Source organism: Arachis hypogaea, chromosome 14 (genome assembly GCF_003086295.3).
Source record: "Arachis hypogaea cultivar Tifrunner chromosome 14, arahy.Tifrunner.gnm2.J5K5, whole genome shotgun sequence".
Classification (NCBI taxonomy): domain Eukaryota; kingdom Viridiplantae; phylum Streptophyta; class Magnoliopsida; order Fabales; family Fabaceae; genus Arachis; species Arachis hypogaea.
In genome coordinates this window covers 140,181,769-140,204,632 of record NC_092049.1, presented here as the reverse complement: position 1 = coordinate 140,204,632, position 22,864 = coordinate 140,181,769, and the positions used below count along the sequence as shown (strand labels likewise).

General features: G+C 34.8%; 2 protein-coding genes across 3 annotated transcripts; one reads left to right on the top strand and one right to left on the bottom strand.

Annotated features, from left to right (window-relative positions):
- Positions 1 to 5,313: 5,313 nt before the first annotated feature.
- Positions 5,314 to 10,545, bottom strand: LOC112744714 (proline-rich receptor-like protein kinase PERK8). 2 transcript variants are annotated; one of them, XM_025794413.3, is made up of 9 exons: positions 10,025 to 10,545; positions 8,517 to 9,598; positions 7,540 to 7,950; positions 6,975 to 7,061; positions 6,610 to 6,680; positions 6,412 to 6,488; positions 6,180 to 6,327; positions 5,899 to 6,060; positions 5,314 to 5,797 (listed from the first exon to the last, which is right to left on the bottom strand). In XM_025794413.3, exons 2-9 carry the CDS (start codon positions 9,583 to 9,585, stop codon positions 5,555 to 5,557), a joined length of 2,268 nt encoding a protein of 755 aa, XP_025650198.1. In that variant the 5' UTR covers positions 9,586 to 9,598; positions 10,025 to 10,545; the 3' UTR covers positions 5,314 to 5,554. The 2 variants fall into 2 exon arrangements, with proteins under 2 accessions (XP_025650198.1, XP_025650199.1); XM_025794414.3 differs by having other exon boundaries at positions 8,517 to 9,945; positions 10,025 to 10,322.
- A 7,433-nt stretch (positions 10,546 to 17,978) lies between these two features.
- LOC112744713 (glucan endo-1,3-beta-D-glucosidase-like) lies at positions 17,979 to 19,982 on the top strand. Its single transcript, XM_025794412.2, has one exon. It carries the CDS (start codon positions 17,979 to 17,981, stop codon positions 19,980 to 19,982), a length of 2,004 nt encoding a protein of 667 aa, XP_025650197.1.
- Positions 19,983 to 22,864: the final 2,882 nt, after the last annotated feature.

Here is a 22,864-nt window from a genome sequence, read left to right as displayed (position 1 = left end):
TTAAAAAATTTTTTAAATAAAATAAATATAAAATAAATATAAAATAAAAAAAGAAAGGGGATACAGAAGTGAAGTGGGGTGGGGTGGGGGGGCCGAGAAAGAAAGAAAAGGGGGGGGGGAGGGGGGCCGAGAAAGGTGGGGGGGGGGTGGAGGGTGGAGGGGGGAGAGAAGAGGGACGCCATGCCGCCGCACCGCCGCCGCTCCGCCGTCCGCCACTTCTTCTTCTTCTTCTTCTTCTCTCATCGCCGCCGCCACCGGTCTTCATTACCGCCGCCGCTCTTCGCTGTCGCCGCCGCTCTTCGCTCCGCCGCCGCTCTGCTCCTCGAGGAAGGGGGAAGGGAACACGAAGGGAGAAGAGGGGGGAGGGGGGGTTTCGGGAAGAAGAGGGGGAAGGGGGAGGGTCCTCGCCGCCGCCCCGCCGCTCTTCACGGACGCCGCCGCTCTTCGCTGCCGCCGCCCCGCCGCTCTGCCGCACCACCGCACCGCACCCCCGCCGCATCACCGCACCACACCACCACCACCTTCTTCTCCTTCTCCTTCTCCTTCTCCTTCTCCTTCTCCTTCTGCTGCTTCTGTTTTTGATTATCAATTTTTCTAGTTTCTGTTCTTTTTTGGTTGTTCTTCTGATTCATTTATCAATTATTTTTGCTGAGTTCTAAGTTCTGGGTTGAGTTTTGATGATGATGATGTGTTATGGGTTCTGGGTTGAGTGATGGGTTCTTGTTTTTTTTGTTGTTGTTGTTCTTCTGCTTGTAACTGCTTTTGTTGTTGTTGTTCATTTGATTTCATTGTTGTTCTTTGTTTCTGGTTATTGTTGTTGTTGTTTCATTGGTTGATTCCATTGTTGTTCTGCTTCTGCGCTTCTGTTCTTCAATTTCTGCGATTCTGTTCTTCACCTTCTGAGTTTGATGATGATGATGATGATGATGATGATGTGGTGGTGGTGGTGGTGGTGGTGGTGGTGGTGGTGGTGGTGGTGGTGGTGGTGGTGGTGGTGGCGGTGGTTCTGTTCTGGTGGTGGTGGTAGTGGTGGTGGTGGTTGATTTTGGGGTGAAGGGAAAAGGGTATTTTCGTCCGAAGGACGATTTTAAAACAAACCAAAACCTTGGGGACCATTTTAGAGCGAAAAAAAGGCGAGGGACGAAAAAAATTTTCAGCCCCTACGTTGGGGACCAAAATCATACTTATCCCTAAAAAAAATTATCGGTTCAGATGTAAAAAAATATGTATTATGTGAATATGCGCAAAAGAAATACATGAAAGAGTTCCAACTGCGGCAGGATGTTGCAGGTTTTATAGAGGTAAGCATGTTACTATTTTCTTTAGTTCGATAGATTGACTTAATATGTATGTGTGATTTTAAAGGGGTGAGCCAGCCAATATTATTATAGGTTGAGAATGTATTTTGTTGGTCCGTACTAGGGGTGGCAAAGCGGGCCGGCCCGCCCCAACCCGCCTAAGCCCGCCCCATAAACGGGGAGGACCGGCCCGCCCCGCCAATTAAAATGGGTTCAAAATGCTAGTCCGCTCCACTTTTTGGCGGATTGGCGGGTTGGCGGGCTAGCCCGTTTCTTTTTTTTTTTGAAAAATAAAATTTATTAAAATTAACCAAAAAATAATAATTAAAAAATTAAATACAAATAAAAAATAGTCAAATTATAATATAATTTTTTTACTATTTTTTTAATTTTTAATTTCAATAAAATTGTTCAAAATAATATTTGTCAATAGAATCATCTTTATTTTAAAAAATAAGTCACATAATTTGAGCATATATACGAAATTGTAAAATAAAATAAATAAAGTTAATAACTAAAAGAAGAATAAAAATAAAAAATGAAAAAAAAGTGTTTAAAAAAATTCTATAATTATTAATTTTATAATAGTAATCACTTTTTTATTTAATAAAAAAAAGAAAAATAGAAATCTTCGGCCCGGCGGACCGGCCCGGCCCGCCCCGCCCCGTCGAAACCCGCCAATTTGGCGGTGCGGGTTTGGCGGGTTTTTTTTAATTTGGCGGGCTCCAAATCCTAGCCCAACCCGCCTTTTTTAGCGGGTTTAGCGGATCGGCCCGACGGGCTCGACCCGTTTTGCCACCCCTAGTCCGTACAAAGAAAAAGAAACGAAAAATATTCTTTTAAATTAATTATTTATTTCATAGAAAGACGTTAGAGCACCTACAATAGTGAGTTCCTCTTTCACTTTTTTCTGACACATAGGAACTCTAACCATTGGAGGAGAGAAGGAATGAGTTCCTGCACGGGTCTCAAGGTGAGGAAGTCCCTCTAAACAGGGACTCAAGTTAACCAATAATAACTTGTCATTTGGCAAGTTATTTTAAAAAAATATTAATATAAAATCTGAAATAATTAAATAATTATATTAAATAATGAAATAATAATTAAATTAGTAATAATTATAATAAAAATTATATTAAATAATTATATTTTTATTTAATTAATAATTTATATTAATTATTTAAAAAATAATTAATTAGATTAAATAATTAAATTTTTATTTAATTAATAATTTATATTAATTATTTATATCATAATTAATATTGAATATTATTTATATTATTATATTAAATTATAATTAATTAAATTTACTTACATTAAAAAATAAATTTAATTTTTACACCTTACAAAATAATTTTTAGTTGAGTTAGTTATTTTTATTTTTAAAATTTAAAATGCTAACGATATTACTAAAATTAGCAATTGTAAACACAAAACTATAAATTAGTGTAATTTCGAATTATATATTGTGTATTATTATTATATATGAATTTATTTAATATTAATATCTTTTAATAGTGAATTATTTTTAAATTTATAAATTTAAATAATATTATTAAAAAAATCAATTACATTAATTTTAAGTATTTTAATTAATTAATTAAATGGGACCACAATAGAGACTACAGTTAGTTCCTCCTAATAGAGAAGAGAGAGATGCTTTAAGTTTCTATTTACCGTTTATGACGCAAAAGCTGATGTGGAGTTACTTTTTATGACAGATGGGCCATAAATAGAGACTAAGATGAATTCCCTACTGGAGATGGTCTTATAGACCAAAGATAAAATGAGCATACCAACTAAGCCATTGATTTTTATTTTTTTAGACAAATAAACTCTTGATTTTGTAATATATGTTTCGGTTATGTCATTTTATGGTAATAATACTTCTTAATAATAATAAATTTTATATATATTATTTTTTTAGAATTTTCTAAATGTATTTTTATATTATATATATTATCGTTTTTATCTAGTTTATATTTTTAAAAGTAACGTTTATAAATATTATTATACCTGTACTTAATCATTCATATGGCTACTATTTATATTTTTTGCTATTATACTTTAAATTTGTAAATTATTATTGATAATTTTATTATTTTTATAATTATTTATAAAATACTTTGCAAAATATCTCCTTTACAAGTTACAATACTTTAAAGACTATTTAAAAAAAAATTATTCCTAAATTTTAAATTATAAAAATAATATTACCAATAACAGTAAAATCGTCTATGATGGTCATCAAGTATATATTATTAATTATTATATCATAATAAAAATTATTTTAAAGATATGATATAAGAATAAAATTATTTTACAAACTAAGTCGAAATCAATAAAATATATTATTAGTTTGGAAAGATTTTTTTAAAAGAGTCGTCTAAAATGATCAACCAAAATTTTTAGTTTATACCTTTTTTTATTAGTCGAAATAGACCAAAATTTTAAAGAAAGTCAGTTAAATTATTTTTTTGAGAGGTAGAAATATTAATATTTAAGTATACTATTGTTTGTGATGTTGTTGTAATATACAGTAATTAAGAAAAAATGTTTTATTCTTTGTGTATTTTTGTAAAAAATTAGAAAAATAAATGTAATAGAACGAATATTAGTAATTATAAAATTTAGTGATTCTATTAGCATTAATCCAAAGTAGAGAAATTGTTTATTGAAAAAAATAAATGTTAATTTTAATTTCTAAGAGAATTCTGGTAACACAAGTTTAGAGCAGTAATAATATTTTTTTTCTAAAAAATATATTGATTGTAAAAAAATTAATGTCAAATAATTTAAAATTCAGGAATTATGAAAAAATATAAAATTATTGGAAGTAGAGAATGACATAAAAAAAAAAGTGGAGTACCGAATTAGATGTAATAAAATAATGTATTTTATTTATGGATTTAGTTAATGCATGTTATAAAGACATATGATAAGGTTATTATTAGTGAAAAATTTTAAATATTTTTATTTAATAAATACAAAATAAATACATTAAAATTTAATTTTTTTATATTTATAATAAAAAATTTTAATTTTATAATCTTAATATGTGTTTTAAAGATATAAAATAAATAAACCTTTTTTTAATTATATTTTTTGGATTTTAATATTTTACTATGAGTAATATTATCACATCTAAATTTTTTTATAAACTAATTGTAATTAAGTTAAATAATAAAATTTGAAATAATATTAGTTATAATTAATTTTTATTATATTAGACTGACTTGATTGAATTTGGTTAACAAAAAAATTTAAATATATAAAATTATTCTTTTATTATTGAACATTAATAAATAGGAAATTAGGAATCATGAGATGACACATGTTGCAATAATAATGGTGGAAAAAACAAGAAAAAATAGCTACAATCTTTATGGCTTTCATTAAAGTTTCAGCCAGTGTATTGCTCTGTTTTCGTCTTTCAAAAGCTTTCACAAGGATAACATTGTGAATTACTAGCTCACTAAAAAACAAATGATTAACCAGAAAACTATTCGTACATGGCATTTCAAACTTCCAAAAAAAAAAGGTCGGGTATACCTAAAATGCTTCCTATCTAATATGTTGGTGAAAGGTCATGAAACTACGATAAGGGTTATTGGCATTGCTCTTAACTATAAAGTCCTTGGATCGAAACTAGCACACAGAAGAAGCAAAAAAAAGGATAAAAAGAATTGGCATCGATACAAAGATAAACTCATAAACCATATATTTAAAGAGTTTCGGAATCTTATATGTTTAGAATTGTTGATAAGTGTGTAATATCTGAAATAAAAGTCCAAATATAAAATATCCATGGTTTGTAAAATAATGAGGTGATGGATATCTAAACTAGCTGTATATATAATGCATTTTCTTCAGATGGTTGTTTCTGGTTTCTTTCCATGATATAGTCTAGAATTCAGAGTCAAATCAATGATAACTCGGTGTTTGTTGACCTTGCTCTCCCTATTTCACTCTCAAATTGCCAAATCAAAGGTCTAATAGTAATAGGTGTTGCAGATTGATCAACAAATCATACATGGTATTATATTATATCATTAATCATTGAAATCTTATAAATACAAGTAGTTATGTAACAAATGACCTAAATTACAAAAGAATAGAAGGCATCATAGCAAGCAAAATCATGTTGGCAAAAAGAAACAAAAAAGGGTTAAAAAAAAAATGATACTTTTGAGATTTACAAGAGTTATAACACAGGATCTGGCCACCATCAAATTACCATCATCATCATAATCATCTCAAATAATATTCCTAGGTCCTGATCTATTCATGGTTGTTGAGTCATGTTGCTCTCTACTCATCCAGCTACTTTGAGACTCATTAAAGAAACTGGAACTGTAATCTTGGCTACCAAAAGCCATCCTTCTAAACATTCTGATCTGTGCGGATTGTTGCGCAGAATCGAAGACTGAACTCTGCCCCGGTCTGATTCCGTTGTTGAGATCAGAATTTTCGTCTAAGGAATCTAAAGCTCTTACCACCTAGGAAGTGATGTATGAATTGATGCATGCAGGGTTAGTAACTTGGAAGTTAAGAAAAGTATAGTCTTGAGGAGCTTTTCGAAAACAAGATAACAAATTACCTGACTCATCCGTGGCCTCTTTATTGCTGAGTGGCGAACACAGGCTGCAGCAGCCTCAATCATCCGGAACATTTCATCTCTGTTGTAGTTCTTTTCCAGTCTTGGATCCACCAAGATTTCGAGGTCCTCGTTATCAAGTGCTTCTATCAACAGAGGCCGAGCCTGGGAATAAGTTGGCCTAGTAAGTAAATAAAACCTCGGAATCTATGGTTTCTATAAATGCAAGTGTTATAATGATAAGCAAAGCAATGTTAATTCTAAGTTTCTAATATAGGAAGTACCCATTCAACCAGGCTTTCGTCACCGATAGGCTGAGAGACATCTACAGGCTTCCGACCGGTAATTAGCTCCAAAAGCACCACACCAAAGGAATATACATCGGACTTTTCAGTCAATTTTCCGCTTGTTGCATACTCTGGTGCCATGTACCTGCAATTCCATAAGCAGAAAGAGGCCTAAACAACAAGGTATGAAAGATCACTGATGAGGCTACACGCAAACGCATGTACCTACCCAAAGGTTCCCATCACTCGGGTAGTAACATGTGTATTTGAATCCAGAGCCAATTTTGCAAGTCCAAAGTCTGAAACCTGTTGGCCAAATCATACCAAAAAGGTGTCAGATTGTAAATGTGATTTAAGCTGGCAATGAAGCATGAAAACTTGCTTATTCCCTGACCAATTATGTTGCAAGAGTTCAAAAGTGGCTTACTTGAGCTTCGAAGTTATTGTCAAGCAGGATGTTTGATGACTTAATATCCCGATGAATGATGCGTGGATGGCCTGATAAATTAATTAAAAATGAAGTAAGAAACAGGGATGAAGAAGATACAAAAAATATTATGCCGCAAAAAAAAAAAGGATCAACAACTAAAACACAAGTAGCTCTAAATTTAAAATGAACAAGAATACAATCTTGTCCTTCAAAACTTTCAATGTAATTAGTCATAAGAAAAATATTTATATTTTATAAGAATGTCTCCAAATCTAAAAGACACCCCTAGTACAAAGAAAATCCCATTTACTGTGGATAGTGATGAAATATGGAAAAAAAGGAAAAACAATGAAGAAACTTACAGTCTTCATGTAGGTAAGCTATTCCTCGAGCAGCCCCAGCTCCAACCTTGACTCTGGTAGGCCAATCCAAAACTGGTCTGTTTTCACCTGTAAAAGTTGTAAATTATTCATTAAGCTATAGATCAAAATTTACATAGGAGGGTACCCATTAAACATAAACTTAGAATTGCATGATTACCGAAACTTTTTAGAAAAACCTACTTCGGATTGGAGGAGTAGAACTCAAATGCAATATTAACTTAAATATTAATGAATACATATGGGGAAGAATCTTGTGTATCTACTTGCAAGCTGCAAAATCATTAAATATATAATGCATAATTTTTTTCAAGAGTTCTTGAGTTCACCCCCAAAATATTTAAATAAATAATGAGAGCAGCACAGTATGATTAGTTTTTAACTTTTCATGCTAAAGAATGGACTTCATATATGACATTTTCACATGGTTCAACCAAAGTGGATATAAAATATATCTTTTGAAGTTGTAAATTTGTAATAAGTTGTTAATAAGTATTACATTTTCTTACTTATTTGAATTACTGAATCACAGAGATATCTTACTTACCATGAAGATGGTAATGAAGTGTGTTGTTAGCAACATAGTCATAGACAAGCAATCTTTGATGCTCAGATATACAATAGCCCACCAGGGAAACAAGATGGCGATGATGCACACGGCTAATAATCTCAACTTCTGCTCTAAATTCGCGTTCCCCTTGCCCGCCACCAACTTTAAGCTGTTTCACAGCCACTACTCTTCCATCAAAGAGCATACCTTTGTAGACCGCACCAAATCCACCTTCTCCCAATAGATTTTTTGGAGAAAACCCATCTGTAGCTTGGATAAGTTCTTCGTATGTGAACCATGATCTTGAACTACTTACAGCACCTGGCTCTGATGGTGAATACACAAAATCACCACCAGAACCACTACCTAAGTAGTTAGCTGGTGATTGTGGCCTCAAGAATAATGTACCTAGCACAGAATACCAATGTTTCTTAAAAGATTGTATATATTATAGCAAAACTTTGCACAATTCAATTATTAATTACTTTATAAAGCTTCCTATGAACATATTCCATTCACAAAGTACCACTTTAAAAATAATATATACAACTAAAATTCAAACTTCTTTGGAACAAAATAAAGTCCAGCAAGAATTGATTATCACACTTAAAATCATTGTAATAAGCTGAATTCGTAACACATTTGTGTACACATGAAGGACACTGCTAGGAGCACATCACACACAAACTAAAAATTATATATATTCTATGAAAATTTTACACATTTCAATTATTACCTAGTTCATAAAGCTGCCTACAAACACAAATTTATAATCAGCTGAATTCATCAAATATGTCTACACAGGAAGTCACGAAGGACACTACTAAAAGCACAAACACATGAACTCATCACATATTTGTACACATGAATAACACTGCTATGAGCACATGTAACAATCAAGGTTGACAACAAACAACATGTAATAACCAGCATGAGCTTATATAGTTAAGGGATAGAAGTGCAAAACGCAATACCTGAATTGTGAGACGAGGTAAATGGTGAAGGCAAAGTATAACCAGCTTTTGGTCCCTTTCCTTTCTTCTTTTTCTTTGAAAACCACAAAGCCATAACAAGAAGGCTGAGAACAAAAAAGCCAGCTATAACGGCAATGGCCACAGCTCCTCCAGAACCTAACCCTTTTGAATGTGAAGATGGGGTATTCGAGGTTATATTATCGGTGCCATCATTAGTTGGTTTAGCAGTGGGTTTCTCAGTTGGAAAAGAGGGTAAGGACTCGGCTGGAGCCCCCGCTGCTGTTCCATTATTAGAGGGACGAGACAAAGACGATGGAGGTGAAGACGCCGAAGGGACTGAAGGAGGAGTTGATGGCAATGTGGATGGAGCAGGGACATCTTTGGAAGGAGGTGCAGGAGGAGTGGATGGCAATGTTGATGGAGGGGGAGCATCAGTGGAAGGAGCAGGTTTAGAAACAGAAGGAGGGGATGCATGTTGTGAAGGAGGCGAAGGCGGCAGAGGAGAACTCTCTGGTGGCTTTCCCTTCGGCGGAGTAGGGGTGGATGGTGTTGGCCTTGGCACATTGGCTGGAGGTGGAGGAGATGGTGAAACTGGTTGAGAAGGAGGTGGAGTTGATTTAGGAGGTGCCTGTGAGGGTTGAGGTGGAGGGGAACTGGCTACGGGAGGCGGTGGGGACGAACTTGGAACCGAAGGGGAAGTCTTGGCAGGAGGAGGGGCAGCAGTGGCAGCTGGTGGTGGTGGTGAGGATGCAACTGAAGGTGGAGGTGATGCTGGTGTTGAGGGTGGTGGAGAATCTGGTGGTGAAGGAGGGGATGGAGTTGGTGGAGGTGTAGTAGATGATGGTGGAGGTGAAAGGGATGGGGTAGGAGGAGAGGTTACAGGAACTGAAGGAGAAGGAGGTGAAGCTGAAGAAGGGGTAGAAGGAGATGAAGGTGCAGGGGTGTCAGAGGTTTGATTTGGCTTAGAAGGAGAAGATGGAGATGGTTGTGATGGTGGTGGTGGATTAGCAGAAGATTCTGGTGGAATTGCAGAAGGTGATGCATTTGGAGAAGGAGAAGTTGAAGCCATATCTTCTATGAATCTACCCTCAACAACAACAACAACAAAAATGTGCTATGTTACTATAACACTCCCATCAATATCTTCCAAATTTCAATAACACTCACAAATTTCCAATCTTTTTTCACATAACCATCAAATTCAACACTCCAGATCAAGCATCAACTCCAGGTTTCAGATCATCATCAACTATTCTACTACCACAAAATGCTCAAATTTTCTTCCAAAATCAAAACTTCTAACAACCACTAAGACCCAACTCCCAAAAACAAAAGCTTAGCTTAGCAGCAAAAAGTCAATACCCATGAACTACTTTTATCAAAGTTGGGAACTTTTGCAACTTTTGCAAGCTACAGAACCTGACAAATACTAAAGGTAAAGCGAAATTCACAATGGGAAAAGAGAAAGGTAGCTCAGAAATAATTTAAAAAAGGAAAAAAAAAAAAACCTTTTTCTTCTATTTGCAGCAGAAGACAAATGAAGGAGCACCCAGCAGCATTATGACCCAGATTTATCACTTGCAATTTCCACAACCTGAGAACACAAATTCAAGTCCAAAATGCAGCACACCCAGATCTCCAAAACTAGCACAAGCCACAACCCATATACCAAAGATGAAAACTTTACCAAAATCTGAATAAAGGGTATTTGAAGGACTAGTTCAAACGTATTGGAAGTTCCACAATAGCTTTCAAAATTCAACAGGAAAAGGAAAAAAAAGGAGAAAAGAAAAAGAAAAAAAAAGAAGCTTAATTTGCGGAATATGGGAACAGTGGAAGACACAGCAACAAATAAGAACGTGGAGACGACTTTGAGAAGAAAGTGGGGAGTCCCTCCCTTCACACAAGACACAGTCTCTCTCTGCTTCCTCCACTCACTCACAAGCACATGCACTGGCTAATGGAATGAAAAAGCTTCTGTCTTGTTCTGTAAAAAAATAAAATAAGTAAAATGAAAATTATTGAGAGCACAAATTTAATCATTACCCATATGATTTTATTTTGTTTTTGCTGTGTTATCCCTTTTTAGATTAATTATTATGTTCCTCTGTATAAAATAAAATTCTCAGTGTTATTTGAGTATTGCATAACTTGGTCCGTATGCATTTTGAAATATGAAATTTCAAATTAAAAAAATTGATAAAGTAATAAAATAAAAGATTAATTATCATTAAATTTATAATTTTTATTATATATAAATTTTATTATATTAATTCAGTCATAATTAAATATTTATTTTTTTATTTTATAAATTTCTTCATTTTAAAAAATTTTGATCTTTATTTTTTAGATGATGAATAATTAAATCAAATATGATATAATATATTAATTATAAGTGTAAATGTTATTTATTATTGAGTATATATGTTAAATAATTTTATTAAAAATCGCATAAATGTCTATAATTTAACAATGGTACATTTCGTGCTTTGGGAGATTCTAATCATTCTATTCCTCTTATATCTAAATTCCATGGAATAACATTTTTTTGTCATCCTCAGTGAGTCAGTGATTGACATGTCATTTGAGGCACCAAAAGATGATGTTTAGCAAAAAAGACTAGAGACTAATCCCTCACATCACATGTGATAAACTATGGTTTAAACTTCAATTTGATTGAAAGGAATGTTAATACTTATAATAGAAGATATTTGTATGTGTGAAAGTAAGCTGTAAGCTAAAAGAAATTACTAATTCTATTCTTATTCTTATTCTTATTGATAATAATCAAGCTATATGGGAAAGTTTCATGGATTATTTGAGTAACAATGTACTTGTAGAGATCCTAACCTTTTTTTGGAATAAAGGTCACTAAAATAAAAGGACATGTTATATATACATGGAAAATAAGTCATTAAATTAGTTATTTATAGGGGTAAGTATAGTATTGGTCCCTAACGTTGAGGGTGAAAATTGAAACCGTTTCTCATCTAATTTTCGATTTAGAATCGTCCTTAACGTCTTTTTTGGTATTAAAATCGTCCTTTTAATTTTTTCGGACAAAAATACCCTCACCACTATTAGCACAATTACCTCCTCCACCACTACCACCACCACCACCAACACCAACACCAACACCACCACCACCACCACCACCATGGATAATGGAATCATAAGAACTCAGAACCAAAACCCACCACCAGCACCCCCACCCACTGATACTCCATCAACATCAACACCACCACCACCACCACCATGGATAATGGAATCATAAGAACTCAGAACCAAAATCCACCACCAGCACCCCTACCCACTGATACTCCATCACATCTGCATCACACCAACCAAAACTTAGAAAATCAACATTATCATCAGAACCCAGAACTCAGATCTAGAACTCAAACTTAGAAAAACAACCCAAAACTCAAACTCAAAAAAACAAGAACTCAATTCAGAAAATCATCATCATCATCAGAACCCATAACTCAGAATCCAAAATTCAAACTCAAAAAAAAAACAAACCCAAAACTCAAACTCAGAAAACAGGAACCCAAAACTCAAACTCAAGCAAACCCAGAAGAAGCAGAAGACGAAGTAGAAACAGAGATCGAAGCAAGAAGCAAAAGCGGCGAGGAGCAGTGGCAAGACGGCGAGACGGTGAGGAGCAGCGGCGACGGTGGCGCTGGCTTCCCTCAGCGGCGAGGCGGCAAGAAGCAGCAGCGCGAGTCCTTCTCCCTCTTCGCGTCTCTCTATGTTCGATCTCTCTCCTCTGGCGTGGGTGGCTGGCGCGACGGCAAGTTGGGCAGCGGTGAGGCGCAGCTGGCGGTGAAGGTTGGACGCGGTCTGGGTGGCGATGCGACGGGGCACGCAGCGGGCTGGGCGCGGCGGCGAGGTTTCCTGTGTTTTCTTCCCGTTCAGCTCTCTCAAATCTCCCTCTCTTCTCCTGTCAACAGTGGCGGCGACGGCGGCAATGATACCTACCGCGCCGCCTCCCTCTTTCCCCCTTCCTTTCTTCTTCCCGCGGTCGTCCCCATCCCCCTCTTCCTTTCCCCTTCCCCTTTCCCCTTTCCCTCCCTCTCCCTTCGTATACCCTTTTCCTTCCCCCCTCCTCCCCGACGCGTTCCCCTCTCGCGCCCAACACGGTTTTTTTTTTAATTTTATAACTTTTTTATTAAAATAAAGGTAGTTTAGGAATAATATAAAAAATTTTATTAAAAAGAACGATTTTAATACGAAAAAAAAACGTTAAGGACGATTCTAAATCGAAAATTAGATGAGGGACGGTTTCGATTTTCACCCTCAACGTTAGAGACCAAAACCATACTTACCCCTTATTTATATTACATATAAAATTATACATTAACTAATTTAGTACCTGATTTTCAGTTTGTAAATAATATTTTTATAAACAATATATTTAAAGAAAGAATAAATGACCATTTGTACCCATGAGAGATGAAAACGCTGACATTTGTACCCATGAAAGCTCGAAACTAATCTTGTACCCATGATAGATGCTGTCCGTGTGACAAAAGTGCCCTGGCTTGGATCTGAGCTTGGTTCGTGGGTTTCCGAACCTACGTGGCACTCCCACCCCCCCCCCCAAAGCCGTATCTGAGCCAACCATTCACCATCATCATCTTCATCTTCTTCACCATCATCCTCATTCATCACTGTCTCTTCCCAGCCACCATAACCTCCATCACCATCACCTCAGCACCGCCACAACCACCTCCCTTCACCACAACCTCCGGCGACAAAAACACATGACATACACACTAACAGAGGAAATAAGAGAGCAAGGAGGAAGAGAGCAGAGAAACGAGAGATTCAGAGAGTGAGGAGAGAGCACGAGAGATCCGAGAGAGGCAGGGTATCGCGCCGTCACCAGCCACCGTCGCGCACCACCGCCGCCGTCAAGACGCCGAGCCACCACGCAAGAAGAGGGAGACATTGTCGCTGTTGCCAACGTCGAGGGAGAGAGCGCGCGTCGCGAGCCAGAGTCGCCGCAAGGGGAAGAGGAGCCGTCGTGCTCCGCCACTGTCCAGCCACCATCGAGCTAGGGCCGCCATCGCGCCTCACTATGCGTCACTGTCGAGCTTCGAAGAGGGAGAGAAAGTGCGCGAAGATGAGAGAGAGAGGGAAAGCCGATCCTGTCACCACCGCCACACCCAGTCGCCGTCATCATCACGGGAGCTCGTTGCCGTCACTAGCGGGAGTCGCCGCCGTTGTCGTCGAAACCACTGTCTCCATTTGTTGCTCAGCCTTGTCTCTGTTTCTGATTCCTCTCTTGTGTGCTGAAATCGCTGCTGCCGTGGTTGTGGCCGTGGGGTTGTTTGTGCTTAAACGAAGCTAATACTGCAGCCGCTCCATTCATCTGTTCTTTTCAAGTTTTAGTAAGTTGTCCTTGTTCCAAAACCCTCATTGTTACCGTTCTATTTTCATGGTTGATTGAGAATTTTGAGACATTATTGCATTAGGGTTATGTCAATACATTTGCAAGTTGTTCGATGGCATTGTTGTTGCGGGAAGCTGTTGGTGCGGCTAATGTCGCTACTGCTGCTGATTCGATTTAAAGTCGTTGTCGCCGGAGGTTGTGGTGAAGGGAGGTGGCTGTGGCGGTGATGAGGTGATGGTGATGGAGGTTATGGTGGCTGGGAAGAGACAATGATGGATGGGGATGATGGTGAAGAAGATGAAGATGATGATGGTGAATGGTTGGCTCAAATATGTTTTTGGGAGTGGGGGGTGGAAGTGCCACGTAGGTTCGGAAACCCACGAACCAAGCTCAGATCCAGACAGGACACTTTTGTCACATGGACAGCATCTATCATAGATACAAGATTAGTTTCGAGTTTTATGGGTATAAATGTCAGCGTTTTCATCTCTCATGGATACAAATGGTCATTTATTCTTTAAAGAAATAAATATTAATAATAGATAATATGATTGCTTTTTTTTTTAAGAATATAACTATACTATGATTGCATGCATTATAATATTTCCATTTTAATTTAGTGATTGTATTTGGAAAAGAAACAACACACACTTTGAAAGAATTAACAATAAGCATAAAAAAATTATTCAGGTACGTTGACCACAATAATAAAATAAAAAAAATGTTTGGAATAAAAATCTTTGATTAAAAGTATTTTATTATAAGATGAAGAACGTGTTTGCAATAAATATATAGAACAGATCTATGAATGGAATGCTGCACCGAGTAGCTGTGATTATGAACCATGCATGGTCGGCATTAAATACATAAATTCTTTTATTCATTGGTCAATATTAATTAAATAAATAAATTATACTGAAGATGATTAAGTCGAGTAGAGTATGAAAATGTTAATTAAAGTGTTATTTATATTAGTTGGACCAGTCAGTAGAGCTGTCAAACGGACTAGTTCGACTTATTTAGGTCCGGTCCGTTAAACCCGTGGGTTAAATGGACTAACCCGTTTAAACCCACTTTATTCGCGGCTAAAATTTTTTAGCTTGGACCATTTATGGTCAGTTTGATGGGTTAAACGGGCCAACCTGTTTATCATTTTATTTTATTTTTGAAAAATATTTTTGATAAAAAATACCACTTTTAGGTCAAAAACTATTAAAAAATAATATTTTTTAGTTGATGGATTGGATTTTGAGGTCGGATAAAAGAAATATTAGTTAAAAGTGCTACTTTTTTTTTTAAAATGTAAAAAAAATTTAAATGAGCACCCGTTTAGTCCGTGAGCTAGCCCGTTTAACCCGTCATTTTTTTTGGGTTAATCGGGCTCAACTCGTTTAGTCCGAAATTTAAACGGGATTAATTTTAGAAACAAAATCCACCTATTTAAACGAGTAAACGGACTGACTCGATGGATTTAGCCCATTTTGACAGCCCTATTGATTACTTAGCTTGATTCCATTGTATACGCTTATATAAAATAAATGTATTTTTTTATGATATTAATTGTTTTTTGAAAAGGGAAATGAGGGAGAGACTGGTGAATGGTGACAGTTTCTTCTTACTGTCACAAATAATCCAAATGCATGAAGCTGTCCATTCGAATTGTTTATGATCATTTGTCACAAACCATGTTGCTTCATCCTTCAAAGCAAAGTTTAAGATTTGGTGAGCTAAATAAATAATATTTTTTCTTTTTCTATTTTATTTTAACAATGGATAGCTTCCTGGCTTCTCTCCTTAAAAAGATGGCTTACTTGCACTCTTTTGTGATTTCAAATCTTACCAATAAAATATATAGATACATATATAATTCTTATTACTAAAGAATACCATTTGTTTTATATTATTTTTTATGCACCAGAAGATTTACCATAAAACAAATTTTATAATTAAATTATGATTCAAAGTAACAAGAGACATCTATCTATAAAAAAACACTTAGGTTTCTAATCTTCTTCAATGCAACTTCATTGAAATAAACACCTTCTAATGCATACACAAATGCCTTCCTTCCTTCCCAAACATCATAACTAGTCCACTCCACAACCTCCTTTACAAAACCAACATTAGAAAACAAGAGTTCAGTACATACTAAGTCTCTAATTTTTCAGTCTGATTCCTTTTTAATTTTCAATTTTTCTTCCTTCTTAACTTATATTTTTTGTGTTGTCCCCTCTCAAAAATTTTTTTAGCTCCGGCTCTAGCAACAATGGTAGAAGATGAATTATCCCAAGCCTACAATTTAAACTCATTAGAAACAAACCATATTCCGCTCTCTCTCTGTTGTTGGCCCAGCATTATATGATCGCCATTTAAATGCCACCCCATACCATAATATGCATTCACAGCTTCAGTAATATTCTATGTAATATGCATACCATAGAGGAAGTATCCAAGATGATGAAGATGGTCATCATAAATTTCACTTGTCTGTAGATGATAATGTCAAGTCTTTAGTTGAACAAGATAACGCAATATCCTTATATATCCTCTTCTGTCTGAATCCCAAACTTGCACATCAATTTTGTTCATATAGGCTTATATCACCATATTTAAGAATCATCACTGAGGTGACTTTTTGGATGCTCAAATCAAATTTGAGTTACTTTTTTTGGCTTTGGAAAAGGTAGAGATCATAATTACTATCTTTATGATTAAAACTTTGGAAATGGCATCGGTTTAAGTCTTTTATTTGCCAACACATTCAAACTAAAAAAAAATAACTCTTAATATGCCACAAGCCTGTTGTAAAATAAATAAAAAAAAATAAAATTGTATAAATAGAAGATTTTAGTATATTAATATTTATTAATATAATTAACTCAATATAGAGGTAATTCATATATTTATTTATATGTAGTAACGTAAATAGAAAAAGAAGAATATTAGTAATATAAAAAAAGAAAAATTGTTGTTATTGCTGTGTATTATTCTCGAACCACACTTTTTCTATTTATACATTCCATTCTCGACGATGAATCGATTTGATAGCTTAGCTTAGATATTGTTATTCATGATATTATATTGGTTCTATTTGATATCATCGAGATGTGATTTAGACCATTGAATTTGCTGACGAAAGATTTACTATCTCTATAGGATTAGATCCCGAGTTATTTATTGGAAATAAAAGAAAAAAAGCATAGAGAGTATAGAAGTAAATATTCTGACATTTATTGCTACTGCACTGTTCATTCTAGTTCCCACTGCCTTTTTACTTATAATTTATGTAAAGACGGTAAGTCAAAGTGACTAATTTGACTTAAAACATGATTTCATTTTTTAATTCATGTCAATACAGTGAATGAAAAAAAGATTCTATTTTTACTTAAAATTTAATAAATGAAATAATCGGACTAGAACCAACAGAATTCTATAAAATCTGGATAGATAATATGGTAGAAAGAAATCAAAGCATTCTCTTTTCATAGCTTCATAAATATGTAGTCCAACCTTAGAATTTTTGCACATCCACTATTAAGTTTTTGGACCACCCAAAATAGTTTGATTGAAGAAATGGTCATTCATATTTATCACGCCAAATAAGTCAAATAATGCAATACAAATTCAATTTAGGCTCTGTTTGGAACAGTTTAAACAATAAATGATTATATTAAAAATAGTTTATAAATAAATTATTTTGTGTTTGTATTTTTTATTTTATAAAAATATAATAAAAAATAATAATATTATGAGAGAATTCATTTTTTTTAATTTTTCTATAAACTCTTAAATAACTTATTAAAAAGCTGCAATTTAATTTTAAAAATTACACCTAATATTAATATTACTAATTTTCATAAGTCAAAAATTAAAAAAAAAATTATTTTTAAAACTTTTCAACTGACCTTATTAACAATAAATTCTTGTGTGTCTGACATAATTCTATTCTTGACCTTTTGATTACCAAAAAACAATGAATTTATTCTTCATAAATTACAACTCTTATAAATAATTAGAAAAGACATTTGCGTGTCGCTGAAGTTGACAAGTTCTTCCTATCAAAGATGGCTTTCCCAGGAGAAAAAGATGAACCTTTTCTGTTCCCATCAACGAGTTATCACAGGGATCCTCCCGAATACTTATCTTCAGACCTTCTTTCATCACCTTTACCCACACATTCTTTCTTCCAGCCCTTTGTTGGCGACTCTGGCCTCCCAGTGTACATTCACCCGTACGCCGTCGAATCATCAGCTTCCTCTATTTCTCTCTGCTATCCATCTCGCCGTGTTCATTCAAGATTCATAGACCAGGTATTCAAAGCTGATATCACTATCTCTCCCTCAACTCAACAAACCCAACAAGGTTCTCAATCTCATTGTCATGTCATATCTTCCTTCAGTGATCTCAGTGTCACTTTGGATATTCCTTCTTCTCATCTTACTTTCTTCCTTGTTAGGGGATGCCCTTTTGTTACTCTCTCTGTCTCCCATCACACACCACCACTTTCCATATCCACTGTGCACAAAGTTTCTTCCTTTACTTCAAATGATTCATTCACCAAGTATACACTTAAACTTGACAATGATCAGACATGGCTTATATACGCTTCTTCACCGATCAAGTTTAGTTACAGCGATGGCGTGATTACTTTCTCTAAGGCTGTTCCTTCTGATACTGACGATGGAGATGGGGTTAATGTGATAGTGAGGATAGCATTGTTGCCAAATTCAAGTTCAGCAAATGAGGATATTCTTGACCGGTACAGCACTTGTTACCCTGTATCTGGTGATGCTTTCTTCACTAAGACATTTTGTGTTGAATATAAGTGGGAGAAGAGAGGGTTTGGTGATTTGTTAATGTTAGCACACCCTCTCCATCTTCAACTTCTGTCTAAAGGTGAGGGTAATGTGACTATCCTTAAAAATTGTAAGTATAGTAGCATTGATGGGGAACTTGTTGGTGTTATTGGAAATTCATGGTTGTTAGAAGCAGATCATGTTCCTGTGACTTGGTACTCTATCAGAGGTGTTAACCAACATTTTTTTGATGAAATCAAATCAGCTCTTTCCAAAGATGTTGTTACTCTAGGTACGGTTTATCTAACAGAAGATGTTTACCGTAATGGGAGAATCATTGCAAGAGCAGCAAGGTTGGCTATAATAGCTGAAGAAGTTGGCTTTATTGATGTGATCCCAACTCTGAAGATGTTCTTGCATGAAACCATTCAGCCATGGTTGGATGGAACTTCTGATGGTTACAGTTTTCGATATGATGCAAAACTGGGAAAGATTAGTATTGACGCATACAGTGCTGGGTACTTCCTTTATGGAATTGCAGTGCTTGCAAAGATTGATCCAGCTTGGGGAATGAAATATAAGCCTAAAGCCTACTCACTTATGGCAAATTTTATGAACTTGGCAAGAGGATCAAACTCAAAATATACACGTCTAAGGTGTTTTGATCTGTACAAATTGCACTCTTGGGCTTCAGGAGGGGAACAAGACAGCACCAGTGAAGCTGTAAATATTTACTATTCTGCTGCGTTGATGGGCCTAGCTTATGGTGACATCCATCTTGCTTCCATTGGATCAACTCTTGCATCGTTGGAGATTCATGCTGCTAAGATATGGTGGCATGTGAAAGAGGGTGATAATCTCTATGAAGATGATTTTGCACAAGAAAATAAGTTGGTTGGTTATCTTTCTGCTAACAGTAGACTGGATAAAATGCGCAATTGTTATACTGAGAGGGAGATTAAGATTGGCCTTCATGTTTTACCCTTATTGCCAATTACTGAGTTCTTATTCAACAATGTTGATTTTGTCAAGGACCTTGTGAAGTCGACACCATCTGAATACAGTGTATTAGACATGTGGATGGGGTTTGTGTACGCACTTGAAGGAATTTATAACAATGAAGTTGCATTGAAGAAGATTAGAGGCTTAAAGGGTTTTGATGTTGGCAACACAATGAGCAATCTCTTGTGGTGGATTCACAGCAGGCATGATTATAGAAAAATGGGATCCTGTCATGAGAAACAATGTTGCTTTTGTCGTTACAGCTGTTGAGAATTGACAATGATTTCAATGTTTATGGTTAATACATTGTGATGAGGCTTTTCACTTTTGGATTATCTATTTTCTGGTTTAACATTTGGATAAAATATTTGTTTTCTTTTATGTTGTTGAGATGTGCTGCCCCAATATTTTAAGGTTTAGGTTATGGTGATTGAGAGTGGTGAATATTGAATGTATGGTTCTTGATGAGCACTGACTTATTATTCTGTTATTATCCTATTGAGATACATAATATTGTTGCATAGTTGAACATAAAAGATGATGTTAAAGTTTGCAGCCTTTTTTCTAATTAAAGATCAATTGAATCATGTAGTAGAACAGTACACTATCCAATGAACTAAAATTCAAAATGGAAGTGCTATTAATATATTCAACACATTGGAAATATGAAAAAGTTATATTTTTCGTAACTTTTAATAAAATATTTTTTGTAACTTCTAATAAAGTTATATAAAATAATTTTATACGTATCTTCAATTATGTAATTCTGTATTAGTAAAAGTAATTATTTTTTATATTAATTATATGAATAATAATTTAAAAAAATAGATGTAATTGATTGATTGTATAAAATATTTTACATTATCAATATATTAAAATTAAACTCATTCTTAAATAATAATTACTCATATAAATTTATTTTTATACAAAAATAATAATTAATAATTGTTAGATAATAAATTAATTAAATATATTAAATTTTTAATAAATTTCAAAATATGTTAAATTTTTATTATAATTGTTATTACTAAAGAATACCATTTGTTTTGTATTATATTATTTATTATTGTTTATGCTTTATCAAAAACCAGAAGATTTACCATAAAACAGATTTTATAAATTATGATTGAAAGTAACAAGAGACATCTATCTATAAAAAAACACTTAGGTTTCTTGTCTTCTTCAATGCAACTTCATTGACAAAAACACCTTCTAATGCATACACAAAATGCCTTCCTTCCTTCCCAAACATCATAACTAGTCCACTCCACAACCTCCTTCACAAAACCAAGATTAGCAAACAAGACTTCAGAAATCGGTAACAATGGTAGAAGATGAATTATTCCAAGCCTACATTTTAAACTCATGAGGAACAAACCATATTCCGCTATCTCTATGATCCTCATTTAAATGCCACCGTACCCCATACCATGCTGCTGCATAATATGCATTCACAGCTTCACAGTAATATTCTAGTTCTACATAATATGCATACAATAGAAGTATCCAAGATGATGAAGATGGTCATCATAAATTTCACTTGTCTTTAGATGATAATGTTAAGTCTTAGTTGAACAGGATAACTCAATATCGATCCACCTCTGTTTGAGTCCCAAACTTGTACATCAATTTTATTCATATAGGCTTATATCACCGTATTAAAACATAAGAACTTATATTAAACGTAGTTTATAAATAAATTATTTTATATTTGATTTTTTTATTTTAAAAATTTTTATTTAAAAAAATGATAAAAAAACTTTTTATTATAAAAAAAGTCACTTTTTTTATTTTAACTTTTTCATAAATACTTAAATAATTTTTTAAAAAATTATAAATTAATTTTAAAAATTGTATCAAACATTAATATTATAACTTTTCATAAATTAAAAGTTATATAACTAACTATATAATATAAGATTCTCAATAGAGTTGGGGGGAAATTAGGGTTGGATGGTTTGCTAGGTCATCAAATCATGGTGGCCACATCATATTCGTGCTAGCCGAAAATGTGTTCCGGCGAACTCGAAAACACGCATATCAAATTTTAAAATTTTTCAGGGACTATTTTGTCAATAACAAAAGTCAAGTATCATTTTTTCAGTGTCAGAATCTTTTGGGTACCGATTTAATATTTATAAACAAAACGCCCCTGTAATCGGATAGCAAACGGTTACTAGTGTCAGGTGTCAGTTCCGTTGGTTGGAGAGACTAAAAACTCCCTCTTAACATCTTCCTCTTCTTCTTCATCCTCTTCCTCTTCTCCTCCATTTTCTTCCTCTTCTTCTTCTCTTTTCTCTTCGCATCTCCATCTCCATCTCTATCTCCATCACCATCATCATTGAGTTTCACCTTTACCACTACCACTGTAGTTCTCTCTTCCTCCTCTTCTCCTTCTTGCCCTAAACCACCTTCCATTAGATCAACCCCAAAATTGCCACGAACATTCCCGATAGCAATTACGTGCACACCTTTGACCATGCCAATCCCCTTTCCCAACCCACCTTTGACCATGCCACCCTCCCCCATTTTGCAAAATCCCTTCTTTCACATGCCCTAAGTTCTCCAAACCAATCTCAGAATCCTTTCCAATGTGAAACCACTCTTCAATCACATATGCCATTATTTACCAACACATCTTACTAAGCTCCTTAGCTTATGCAAATATTCAGACACCTTATCTGTATTTTTGTTCTTTGCACTTATGTTTTTCGCACTCACCTTCAGCAGCGCCATGAGTTATGGTTCCTCGAGCGTCACACTAGAACCATTTACATGTTCTTCCACCTCATAAGCCTTATCGAAATTTCCAAGCTTGCATAATCCAAACAAAGCAAGGTCAAAAATCCTCAAGGACAAATCCATAATTCTAAACGGCCTTTGCAAGCTCAAATGCACGGTTGGCATTGCTTTTTGTAGCGGTAAGTATGGTAACTGCGGTGAGGGTGGCTTCATTGGGATTTATTCCGAGACTGGTCATGTGATCGAAAATGTAGAATTTGTGGTGCAACACAGTGTCTTTGAGCGAGGCGTTGTTGACGGAATTAGAACAAAGGTAGAGTAAGGCATTGAAGTGGTCTTAATTGATACGAGTGTTGGTCGAAATGGCGTCGTCGTATACAAAGATGGCAGCGCTTAGGTCCTTGGATTTG

Coding starts and splice junctions, on each gene's coding strand:
- LOC112744714 (XM_025794413.3), bottom strand. CDS start 9,585: ATGGCTTCAACTTCTCCTTCTCCAAATGCATCACCTTCTGCAATTCCA. Junction 6,328..6,411: donor CGAGTGATGGGAACCTTTGG/GTAGGTACATGC, acceptor ATGGAATTGCAG/GTACATGGCACCAGAGTATG. Junction 6,061..6,179: donor ACGAAAGCCTGGTTGAATGG/GTACTTCCTATA, acceptor ACTTATTCCCAG/GCTCGGCCTCTGTTGATAGA.
- LOC112744713 (XM_025794412.2), top strand. CDS start 17,979: ATGGCTTTCCCAGGAGAAAAAGATGAACCTTTTCTGTTCCCATCAACG.